This window comes from Tupaia chinensis, unplaced genomic scaffold (genome assembly GCF_000334495.1).
Source record: "Tupaia chinensis unplaced genomic scaffold, TupChi_1.0 Scaffold143697_1, whole genome shotgun sequence".
NCBI classification, from domain to species: Eukaryota; Metazoa; Chordata; class Mammalia; order Scandentia; family Tupaiidae; genus Tupaia; species Tupaia belangeri.
Window position 1 is genome coordinate 1,521 of NW_006203545.1, and position 12,721 is coordinate 14,241.

General features: G+C 42.1%; 1 protein-coding gene across 1 annotated transcript in view; it reads left to right on the forward strand.

Moving 5' to 3' along the window:
• Positions 1 to 1,892: 1,892 nt before the first annotated feature.
• The window catches only part of LOC102478292 (gamma-aminobutyric acid receptor subunit alpha-4-like), a gene marked incomplete at its 5' end in the record, with an annotated part of 55,012 nt that continues 44,183 nt past the window's right edge, over positions 1,893 to 12,721 (forward strand). The window contains 2 exons of the mRNA XM_014582632.2: positions 1,893 to 2,045; positions 9,766 to 10,025. Of these exons, the coding sequence (XP_014438118.1) occupies positions 1,893 to 2,045; positions 9,766 to 10,025 (413 nt within the window). The remainder of the gene's footprint in view (positions 2,046 to 9,765; positions 10,026 to 12,721) is intronic.

Here is a 12,721-nt window from a genome sequence, read left to right on the forward strand (position 1 = left end):
CCTTATACTTATTTCCAGACCCATCAAGATGTATAAGTTAAATATGTGTAGATTTTTTGGTATGTCAAATCATACTGCAATAAAATAGGTTGTTAAGTTAATGAAGTAGATTTTAAAGTTTAAAATACATAGAAAGGAGATAAAATTATCTGTGGAGACATAAAATTAATACATGAGCGTGTTTTAAAAAGAAGCATCTAGCCTTTCTCTTCTCTGAAACTGCTTTGTATAAATCCACATCCTCTGGCAAGAAATCAGCGGTGTTGCTCTCCCTACATTCTCATGGCTTTTTTTTTTTTTTTTCTTTTTGAGAGGTTTTTGCTATAGGGCACGTGCGCTCGCCAGACAGACAGAGACAGAGAGACAGAAAGCGAGAAATCACCCCCCGAGGGGGCATGGCCATGCCGCAATCCCTTCTCCTCCATTCTCCTTTCAGGATCTTGGGCACACATGTACACGCACCCGGCGTGAGTTTTAAGCCACCGGATCCGGGACGTGAACCGCGGTCGACTACGTGGGAGTCCAGCGACATAGCCATTACACTAACTGCTGGTTCCACATTCTCATGGCTTTTATCTTCACAGCAGCTGTCAAGACTGTCATCCTTTTGGGGGAACCCTTTTCCCATCAGTTATGAAGCAATAGGGCACTTTGTCTCTCATCTGTCCAAGAAAAAATACATTCGTTAAAGGACATTTATTCTCCATTCTGTCAGGAGGATTGAAACACATCTAGGAGGATCTGAACCTTGGGCTTCACAGTCTGAGAATAAAGCTACTACTTCCTAAATAACTCTCTTAGTATGTTTCTTTAAGATGTAACCACTTTTTAAAAAGAGTTATTTAATTTTATTTATTATTATTTTTTAATTCGATGAGAGAGAGAAAATGTGAAAATGCAAGCCATCCAGTCTGGGAGTTAGCCATGTGGAAGTCCAGTGCCCAACCACCACACCACCTGCCGGCCCCGTAAAAATCTTTTTAAAAAGATCACTATTTAATTTTATTATCATCATTATTTTTCTTCAATTTGCAATAGGGCACATGTGCTCACCAGAGAGAAACAGAAAAACAGAGAGAAAGTGAAAGTGAGAAAGCAAGCCACCAGGTCTGGGACTCAAAGGGCTGTCAGCCATGTGGGGGTTCAGCGCCTTAATCACTACGCCACCTGCTGGCCCCAACAGTAAAAAATCTTTAACAACAGCTGCCAGAAGCCTTAGGGGTTGTTTTCACTTATTAGCTTTTTAGGTTTTTTTCGGAATGTCAATAAAATGTGCTTGAGCTCAGGAATGTTATATGTGCCTGGATGTTATACATACATGTATTTTGTTTTCACATTTAGAATGTTTGCAAATACAGCTGCTCTTTACTAAAGCCAAAAAAGCCTCTTCCCAAGCTTCGTGTGTACGCATGTGTGTGTATCAGGTATACACATGAATGAAATGTATATACATATTTATATAAATTTATATTTATGCATAATATATGATATTTGTTTTCAAAATTAAGCTTATGTATATGAGTTTCCATTTTTTCCTAGTGGTTTTCCATTAAAATTAGGTCTAAATTCTGCTTTTAAAAAATGCTCAAAATGAAAGCTAATTGCTTTAGCAAAATTAGACCTTGAAAATCGAAAGCACTGCAAGAAATTTTTTAAAAGTTATAGCCCGATTTATTCATTTGCTTCAACACCCGAAGTGTTTTTCTGTGTAATGATGTTTAACAGGACGTCCCCCTAGTTAGGAAACTGTCACTTCTTCACGTTTGTGTTGCTATGAACAAAAGGGAACTTCTTTGCTTTGAGAACTGCCTTTGAGCCTGAAATGTGATTGTGACGCGATCGAGCAACTGTCCAGCAGCCCTCCGCTCACTGTCCTCATGCTTTCTTGGCAGGTGAATATATCGTTATGACGGTTTACTTCCACCTCAGACGGAAGATGGGTTATTTTATGATTCAGACATACATCCCGTGCATTATGACAGTGATTCTTTCCCAAGTGTCGTTCTGGATAAATAAGGAGTCGGTTCCAGCTCGGACTGTATTTGGTAACTGCAATTCCTTTGTTGGCTGTTTGTCCACCTTGCATTTTGATCGTGATTCATGGAAAAAAAACCCTGGGATATTTCTAAGAAAATACTCTACCAGCCTATCCTGAATAAAGTGTCATATAAGCTTTCATTTTTATCCAGCCAGCACATCCTGGGGAGTTAGGGGTGGCCAATCTCTCCCTCTGGGGCCGCATGAGATCTCCCTTGCTGAGCACCAGGCAGTGAGGACGAAATGTGAGTCTGGGCATCGTTTCACTGTCAGCGATATTCGTGGACTCCTAGCATAATGCTGTGTAATTGAATTAAAATTGTATCTAGGTGTTAAAAAGAAATGCACTGGGAGCTTAAAATAAAACAAATAAAAGTCATGGCTGAATGAATATGAAAGCCTTAGAATAATTTAGCTTTTAATGAAGAAGAACAAGATGCAGATGGTTTAAATGCATTGACTTGGGAGGTATTATGTGCTTAGTTGATAAGCTCATTATTATATTCTGTCTGTATACTTTTTTTCTGAATCAACAGTTTTTTTCTTTTCTTTGTGTCTTTATCATATCTTCCTATATCCGTAGTGTTACAAACCATATGAAGTCCAGGACATAGGAGTTAAACATTTTTATAAATGTTAAAGTTTTTTTTTTTTTTTTTTATTTATCAGTAATGCTTGTAAGTAGTAAAATTAGTTGTAATTTTATTATTTAATATTTATTTTTCTTTAGTTTTTCACTGTTCATTGTGAATAGCAAAAGCCTTCAGTGGTGGAATACAAAGCAAAGTTATCAAAATTGCTTTGGAATGGAGGTATAGTCCTCAAAAGGGATGTCAAGTTCCCTGGGAGGGTCAAAGTTGTGGTGATACCCCTTGCCAGGCACTAGCGGAACGAGTGCTGGCGAGGAGCTGGGCAGAGCAGGGGTTTTTCATCCTACTGCCTTACACTTAGAAAGCTGGCGATAAGGCGTCCTAGCGCTCTCAGTGGACTTAGAAATACCAGTGGAGGGATTTTTCCCTTTACAGCCACCCTCTTTTTAACCTTTAGAAAGCGCTGGCACCCACTGTGAGAACTCACAGAGAGTCAGAGCTGGAGGCAGGACGTGCTCTCAGGAAGCAATGGACGCTTATGAAGGTGCTACATGTATCAGTAGAGTTAGGGGCTGGGGTCAGCCCACGGTGCAGTGATGAAGGCGGCTGAATCCCACATGGTCGATCACATCATTCAAGTCCTGAGATCCGCAGCTGGAGAAACACACTGGGTGTGCATGTGTGTGCCCAAACCCCAAAGGAGCGAGAGTATGACCATTCCCCACGGGGGATGCTTCGTCCTCTCCCTGTCTCTCTGTCTCTCCTCCTGGTGAGTGCTGGCAAATTAAAAAAAAATGTGTGAAAGTTTAAAGAAACAATTGTGTATTGCAATTATTAAATAAGTGTTAGCTATTAAATATAGTTGTGTAAACAAAAGAGAAAAACAAAAACTATACATCTAAGATTTGGATTTCATCAAGTTGGGATTTAAAACCCAAATGTGCCACCTATTTTCTCCAGCCATACAACTGTAATCACGTGTCTCTTCCTGGTAGCCCAGGGAGGATTTAGACATGTACAAGTACTCATGGTGAGGCATCTGAAGCCCTTGCCACCTGAGTTACTCTCTCCCCCACTTCCCTAACGTAGGGGAGATTTATTTTGTTCTCAGTTGGTTTCCTTGATTCCTAAGTATTTGAAAAGGAAATCTCTGTCTTCCTACTGTGTATTACCAGGCCCCCTGCTAAGCTCTTGCTGCCTGTCATGTCATGTAACAGGTGCGCGGATCTTGTCTTCATACGTCATGCCTGGAGGCCACCTGGCTGGGTAGCAGTACTTTGTTGAGGCTGAGCACCTCGACAGAGGTGGTTAGAGTTCCTTCTCTTTTTCACTGCAAAAAAAATGGTATTTCAAGAGCTGCTATCATTAAAAATGAAGAAAACCCCACAGATTTCTATTAGCCTTTACGAATAGAAGTAATTACTTACACACATGTTATTATATTTTTTTCTGTGACCCTAAAGCAGTTAGAGATCAGATAAATGACCCATGATAGGTGCCGAGGTGACAGTGTAGACCCTGGAGACAGACCACCTAGCACGTAGTAAATACCACTGAAGGGTTGGGATGGTATTGCGTGCTGACATAGACCTCACTTAAGATTCGCTGCTTGATACTCCGGTGTGACTGTCCTTCATATTTTGAATGCTTTCTTGATTGATGACAAGTGAGCAGCTACTGTTCGGCCTCGCTTGTCCCCAAATTATAGACATCTCTGATGACGCGGGGAGGGATAGCACTGATTACAATTGTATGCACCCAACTTTCCTATCCCATAATATTCGTAAGAAAATTAAGTAACGTGTAGCAAATGTGCTACTTCTGATGATGAAAGGAATTGCCATTTGCTGATGAAGTCATCTTCTTTGTTCCGATAACTCAGCAAGACAGGCATGGTTCATTTTTTATAGATACGTAAAGTGGCTCAGAAATTAAGAAACTTGTATAAAGGCACCTATTCATAAATGGTGGACTGAAGACAATTTCTGGCTGAGAACTTGAACATTCTGTCTTCACGGAGGGTGCAGACTTGTGGGGGTGTGGGACTCGTGGGGAATTCCAGAAGGCTGGGTGAGCCTGTATAGATACATGCTGAAGATATTTCATGGGTAGATTTTCCCATCTGAAATGTTGAAGTGTGCCCATTGGTTCTGGTTGACCAAGAAAAGCTTACCCAATAACTAAGTCTTCAAAGACCTGAGATGTTTCGGAACAATAATTGTTATTCTGTTCACTGATGCTCTAGGAAGATACTTTCCATCCTGAAGTATTTTGGGGGTATTAACAATCTCTTTCATGTAAGATGTAGATGAGAATTAATTCTGGGCTAATGTTTTCACTCCCTAACTCTCATTTCCCTCTTCACTCAAAAGAAGAGAATTTGCTGGATCAGAGATGTCACTAGAGATCATGCAAAAATCAAACCAAAAACTGCAGCATAATTATGAAAAGCAGAGTGTGCTAAATTCTTTCCAAAGACCTTCTATCTCCACAGTCGTATGCCTCTACGTTTTCTAATTATTCCAGTCTAGTAAAACATGAACCACACGTTAATGCCAGCTGGCATATCGAAATCACTGCTATTTCATTTTCCAGGAGTGGCCAGCCAAAACCCAGTCTTGTGTACAGTCTTAGCCCACTCCTCCACATCCTGTCCCGACTCCTGGGCCAGCCAATATGGTGCATACTCAGCATTCTAAATGCAGGGGCTGGCATCAGTACTTGAATATGTCAAAAAAAGAAAAAATACCCCCAGACCTGACCTTGAACAGACTTCGGGGTAGAAGCCGACCAAGCCATTGATGACGGTGCCATGACTTGCTAGGTACGGAGGGAGCGTGGAGTCGTCCCAGAGGGTCGATGGCTTGCCGCTCCTCTGGTGCTCATTTCACCAAATGCTCATCTAGAACCAGGTGTGCTAGCACAGCCTTGTTCTGCTTGTGCTTTTCCCACATTTGGACACCAGGAGCACAGACCATGTTAATGCCTGGAGACATGGCAGCTCTGAAACCCTTAGCCAATTGTTTTCTCATTTTGCTAGCAGACATCATATCTGGAAGGCAAGTCCACACTTGAGAATCGAACTTTCAGATCCTGACGGACAGTGGACGCGGGCGTACGTCCAACGCTGTCTCGGTGTTGGTGTCCACGACATCATTTCAGTCAGAATCTGTGATTTACCCCCAGGAACAACTGGAAGGCCATTTTCCAATTCATGATTCAGTGATTGCACTGGTATTCTGCTTAATCCATATTCATAAGGGAGTGTTTAGTTTTTCTTTTCTTTTTTTTTTTTTTTACAAGATAGTCATAGAAAATGAAGACCACTGCTTAGGATCCTTAAGATAAATAATTCTTTGACAGAAAACAATGTCCAAAGTAAGACTGGGAGTGTTAAGTTGCGTACATGGATTTGCTTCCTTTGTGGTTATCATTATGGTCTCTGGAATTTTCTCATCTAGACGATACAAGTGCTTCCAGCACAATTTCTTTTTCTTTTTCCTTTTTTTGAAGAGGTTTATGCTATAGGGCGCATGTACTCGCCAGAAAGAGAGAGAGAGACAGAGAGAAAGTGAGAAATCATCCCCCAGGGGAGATGACCATACCACAATCCCTTCTCCTCCATTCTCTTCTCATGATTGTGGGCACACATGTACATGTGCCCAAAGTATTTTTTTAAGCCACCAGGTCCAGAATTTGAACTGTAGTCAGCCATGTGAGTGTCCAGAGCCTTCACTATATCACCTTTTGGCCCCAACATTTTTAAAAAGAAGAGACAGGGTCTCCCTGTTGTTAGTCTCCTGCCTCACCCTCCCAGCTGGAACTACAGGCAGAGGCCAGTACACCTGGCTTTTTTGACAGCCGCCAGCCCTAGCAGACATCATATCTGGAAGGCAAGTCCACACTTGAGAATCGAACTTTCAGATCCTGACGGACAGTGGACGCGGGCGTACGTCCAACGCTGTCTCGGTGTTGGTGTCCACGACATCATTTCAGTCAGAATCTGTGATTTACCCCCAGGAACAACTGGAAGGCCATTTTCCAATTCATGATTCAGTGATTGCACTGGTATTCTGCTTAATCCATATTCATAAGGGAGTGTTTAGTTTTTCTTTTCTTTTTTTTTTTTTTTACAAGATAGTCATAGAAAATGAAGACCACTGCTTAGGATCCTTAAGATAAATAATTCTTTGACAGAAAACAATGTCCAAAGTAAGACTGGGAGTGTTAAGTTGCGTACATGGATTTGCTTCCTTTGTGGTTATCATTATGGTCTCTGGAATTTTCTCATCTAGACGATACAAGTGCTTCCAGCACAATTTCTTTTTCTTTTTCCTTTTTTGAAGAGGTTTTTGCTATAGGGCACGTGTGCTCGCCAGAAAGACAGAGAGACAGAGAGATAGAAAGCGAGAAATCATTCCCTAGGGGGGATGGTCACACTGCAATCCCTTCTCTGCCATTCTCCTCTCAGGATCTTGGGCATGCATGCACATGTGCCTGGCGTGAGTTTAAGCCACGGGGTCCAGGACTTGAACCACGGTCGACTACATGGGAGTTCAGCGACATAGCCATTACGCTGACTGCTGGTCCCCCAGCATGATTTCTATGACACACAGTTTCCATAACTAAGAAAGTTAGAAGGCATTCTTTTTTTAAAATATTTTATTTAACTTTATTTTTTTAAATTTGAGCAGAGAGGGAGAAAGGGATAGACAGAGACAGAGAGAGAGAGTGAGAAAGCAAGGCTCCAGGTCCAGGACTCGAACCGTGGTTGGCCATGTGGGAATCCAGTGCCCTTAACCATCACGCCACCTGCCGGCTCCCCCTTTTTTAAAAAATTTTATTTAACTTTATTTATTTACTTATTTTTTTAAATGGGCATTCTTGAACTCTTGTTCTGAATAAAAAGGAAAAATGTGATTAATCTTCAAAAACTGTTTAAGGCATTTTCAGGTTTCCATACAGCTCAAAGCCAGCCCAGACAGCATGGTGCCATTTTCTGGAAAGTCAAAAGGGAGGCCTACAGGTTCGAAGACCTCTTTCTGAAATAAAGTGCAATAAATTCACGATGTTGCATTTTCATATATACATCTCTATTTTCTGAATGAAATCACATTAAAATCTATAGTAGACAAATAAAAATGCTAAAAATAGCACCAAAGGTAGGAAAAGAGAATACGCTCGAATTTCCCAATGTCCTTCTCTGTATAGTTTATGGGGTATTTTTAAGGAGCAGCTCCTCGCGTGCTACACCGATGCTTCGAGTTTTTATGTTCGAAGCATTGAAGACTCGGGTGGAGGCTGGAATTTGGAGACAATGGCTTGGCAAGAACTGGATGGATAGCTTCTGTGTACTGTGCATTTCTCTGTGCATTGTGTGGAGTCCTGGGTGGGCAGGAAAGTCATCATGAATTTTTGCATTGAAATATGTCACGGCTTTCCTGACGACACAGTGTTATGCAAACCCTAAAGCAGTACTGCCCACTGCTGCCCTCGAGCAGCTGTGTCTGGTCTGGTCGCGGCAACAAGGCTGGCCCTCCTGGGATAGTCAGGGGACAGTACAAGCAGGATATAATTAAATACAGAGTTGAGAGGACAATATTATTTTTCTTAAATAAAAATATGATCATTCCTTTATTATTTCACCGGGCTTGATATTTTATCAGGTGGACATGCACTATTTGCCTCTAGCTGGAGGTTGGCGTGGACTGGAACGTGCAGTGTAGACGCCTTCTCACTGTCCTCATCGTCCTCATCATTCCCATCCCCAACCCCTGGGTGTGTCACTTCAGGAGCTACAGCCAAGGCACCAACAGAACCAGTTCAAATGGAGACTGACTCCCCGCAGGGACTTCCAAACCCAGCTAGGGAACCCGGAGTAGATAGGCAGAATGGCAGGAAGGGACGGCGGTCACTTCTCAAGGAAGGCATCGCTGTATAGTTCTACTTTTCTGCTCAGAGTGGAGACGCCTTTATTTCCAAGCTGAGGAGAAAGTTTTCCTGGAGCTGGTACCTCAGAAGCCTCTGATGGGCGAGAAGGACCCCCGTTCTTGTTGTAGATGTTTCCCTGCCAGTTGTGAACTGTGTATGTCCGATATATTTCAAGTCAAATTGCTCTAGAAAGCTATTTGTCCCGGAATATATTGGGTCATCAGAAGAGTAATGATGCATTTTGCCATAGAAAAACATGCCATAACTTTTCCAATGGCCCAATATTTTCAGGATTTTATATAAATTATACTCCTTTGTGAGAAGTAGATTATTATTTGAATCCAATAGGTAATAGCTAAAGGCCAGGAAAATCTATCCATGCACAATGTGTGCTTTTCCTAATGATCGTTCTCAGTTGCCGTGGACCATGCTCATTCCTGAAATTCCAGTGCTAAAGTCTGGTCGCCAGCGTTTGCAGCGTTTCACTCCTATTTGAGAATCACCACTTCCGGAAGTTGATCCTGTTAGGCATGTGTTTTGAGTTCCTCTGGTGTATTGGCTTGGTTTCCAGTATTGTCCCATTAGATGCCAGCTGCCTTACATACTTCCGACTTTCTAAAGGTTTTTGTCATAAGGCACATGCGCTTGCTGGAGAGAGACAGAGAGAGACAAGGAGAGGGAAAGTGAGAAATCACCTCCCAGCTGGGATGGCCACACTGCAATCCCTTCTCCATTTTCCTCCTGGGATTTTTGGGCACAAAAGCGCATGTAGCCGGCATGATTTTCAGGCTGTCATGTCTGGTACTCGCCCATGTAGCCAGCATGATTTTCAGGCTGTCATGTCTGGTACTCGAACTGTGGGATTCCAACGCTGCAGCCACCAGGCTCCCTGCTGGTCGCATACTTACAATCTTTATAGCAAACCCAACAGGTAGGTATCAAGCCAAGCCTGATGAGTTTTACAAACTCAGTCTAGGTGACATGGAACCAATGATCGCAAGAGCCAGAACTTGTACCCTGTCTGCCATTCACCCCAAAGCCAGTGCCGATTCCACTGAAGTGCTAGGATTCTGATCCTTCATCAAAGATAGCTTTGAGTTCTTAACTTAGCTCACCTCAGCCCACCGACCCTCTCGGGTGTGTGCCCATCTGTGTGTTTCACAGACAAGTAAAGTGTGCTCTGTCTCTTTGCTCTCTTGCCTCGAAGGAATAACCACAGTTCTCACCATGACCACGCTGAGCATCAGTGCCCGGCACTCTCTGCCCAAAGTGTCCTACGCCACGGCCATGGATTGGTTCATAGCGGTCTGCTTTGCTTTTGTATTTTCGGCCCTTATTGAGTTCGCTGCTGTCAACTACTTCACCAATATTCAGATGGAAAAAGCTAAAAGGAAGACATCGAAGCCCCTTCAGGAAGGTCCAGCCGCTCCAGTCCAGAGAGAAAAGCTTCCGGAAGCACCTCTGCAGGTATTTGGCTTAATCTGCTGTGGTTTAAGATTGCAGCTTCTCTGTCAGATTTGCATTGCCAAGGGAAAAACTGAGAGTGGGAAAATCCCAGGGACTATGCCTGTGTCATTTAAACAGCCAGAAAAATACAGACAGGTATTTATGAATGAAGACTTTAAAACAGTGATTAAAAATCAAACCAGTCCAAACAAACCAGATAGAGGTGAAGCTAGCTGTTCGAAGTTCCTTTGGGAATGACATGTTCTTGCAGAAGGTTGAAATCTTACATAGAGTGTTAAGAATGACCCATGGACATTTTGGAGGGAATCGGAGAGGCATTTTGATAGAGTTCATTGAACAAAACACGCAGTGGATCTTTTATTTATTTATCTATTTATTCATTTCTCCCAGCATGGATACATTGTCTATTGGTCTAAAGTTATTACTACACACATTATCACCCACAGGTAACTTTCCATTTTTGTACCCCTTAAACATCATGCTTTCCCTCCCTCCCCACCCCATTGCCTACCCCTTCCCACCCTGTCTCCAGTATCTACAGTTGTCCTCTCTGCCTTTATATCGTCCAGTCTCCCAGTTTCTGCCAGAGTACAGATACTCGGTGTACAGTGAGTGGGGACATACGAGGCCTCTGTTTCACACTCTGGCTTGCTTCGCTCAGCATCGAGTCTTTCATATTCGTCCACTTTGTATTAAATTTCAGGGACTCATTGATTTTTATGGCTGACGAGCATCCCATAATATATATATTTCACACTTTCTCAGTCCATTCATCTGCTCTTGGATATTTGAGTTGCTGCAACGTCTTAGCAGCTGTGAATAATGCCTCAATCAACATGGATGTGCAAGTGTTTTTCTCAGCAGATCTTAACATGGGTCTCACGTTGGAGTTAGCCCGTGTGACTGAGGTAACTCTTCTTTGGAAACAAGATAAAACCCATAATAAGTGAGCCATAATTGATATACATACAGGATCGGGAATTCTTGCCTTACAGGGATAGATCTAAGAGAAGACAGCCTAATAAAACCTACTGTAATTTCCATTGGGCGCACTGAAGAGCCTGTGATTAAAAAGAAAGATTTGAAGTGTCTCTTTCTTTATGGACTAATATAAAAATAGCAAGATCTTCATGAAAACAGGAAAGCAAGCAGGCAACCTCTTTCTCTATTTCCACCTCCTCCTCCACTACTCTAATCTCTCTCTCTGTGTGTCTCTTCTTACTGTACTCGGATTCTTCCTTGAATAAGCCTGAGGTCCCTGACACACAGCCTACTGAAGCTGGTAGTGTATAGCTCCTTTTGTTTGCATGTACCTAAATCGAAGTCAACACAAATCACCTTGATTCTTACAGAAGACAGATCAGTCCCTTATTCTCTCATTCAACCAACATGTATGAGAGTCTTCAACAGATTCGTAGACATTGCATTGTAGTTTAAAAGCTATACTTGGATTAATTTTTTTCCTGTATCAAAATAAACTTGTACTTTGATTCTATTTCCCCATGAATTTTTGAAGTACCCTGGTATTAAATGCCAGATATGGTCCAGACCTTGTTAGGACTCAATAGCACATCGAAAAATCCCAACAGATATCTTGCTATACGGAGTCTGGATTTACTTGGGGTGAGGAAGTGGAGGCAGGCAATGTTTAAAAACATAAACAATGAAACAGGTGGTGCAGTAGATGGAGGTAATGCTGTGGAAGTTGGAAGGCTCTGAAGGAGGCCATGCGTGCTGGAGCAGGGTGAGAGGATGAGACTCAGTCTCAAAAGGTGACACCTGAGCAGATTAGGCTAGCTGTCACCTCGGCAGGGATTAACCATCAGCTGTACCCCGTAGGGCTCTGGGTGTTGTGTCTAAGAATGGTGTATGAATAGGTGAGAAGGGGAAGGCCTTTCCACTAAGTAAATTTAGATAGTTTATATCTTTCTCTGAATGGATCCATTTCAAGATTTTCAAAATTATCAAGATGCATTTTGCATACTGTTTTCAGTTAAAATACTGAGCATGAGGACCAGAAGGTGGCATGGATACTAAGGCATTGGACTCCCTCGTGGCCAGCTTTGTGGTTCAAGTGCCAGACCTGACGGCTGGAGAATCATGCCAGGTGCATGTGTGTGCATGCTCAAAGTCCCGAGAGGAGAGTGGGGCATAAGGGATTAAGGCGCGGCCACTCCCTGGGAGATGATCTCTCACTTTCTCTCCCTCTCTTCTCTTTCTCTCTTTGGCAAGTGAACATGCCCTACTGCAAGAACTGGAAAAGAGAAAAAAGGAGAAAGAAAAAGAAAAATACTCTGTGGAGTTTCGTTTTCTTTCTCATTCCTCTTGGGTAAACTTATATCCTCTCTGCATTTTATTGTTTTATTTTTTTTCTTTTGTTATGTCAAACCCTAAGTAGAATTCTACTTATGACTCTTTTTTTTTTGTTACTTTTGCAGCTTCCTGTAAGTAGAAAATTATTATTATTATTTTTTTATTTATTTACATTCATTCACTTTACATCATTACAACATGCAAAATGAAATTTTCCATCCAGATTACACTGTATATTGGTTCAATCAAGCACATCAGCATACATGTTATCATCAACAAATAATTTTCCATTTCTTATTTCCTAATGTTTTTCTTTTTTTGATTCCCTATCTCTTACCCTCTGCCATCTCCCACTCTCCTCCCACATTGTCTCTGGTATCTAT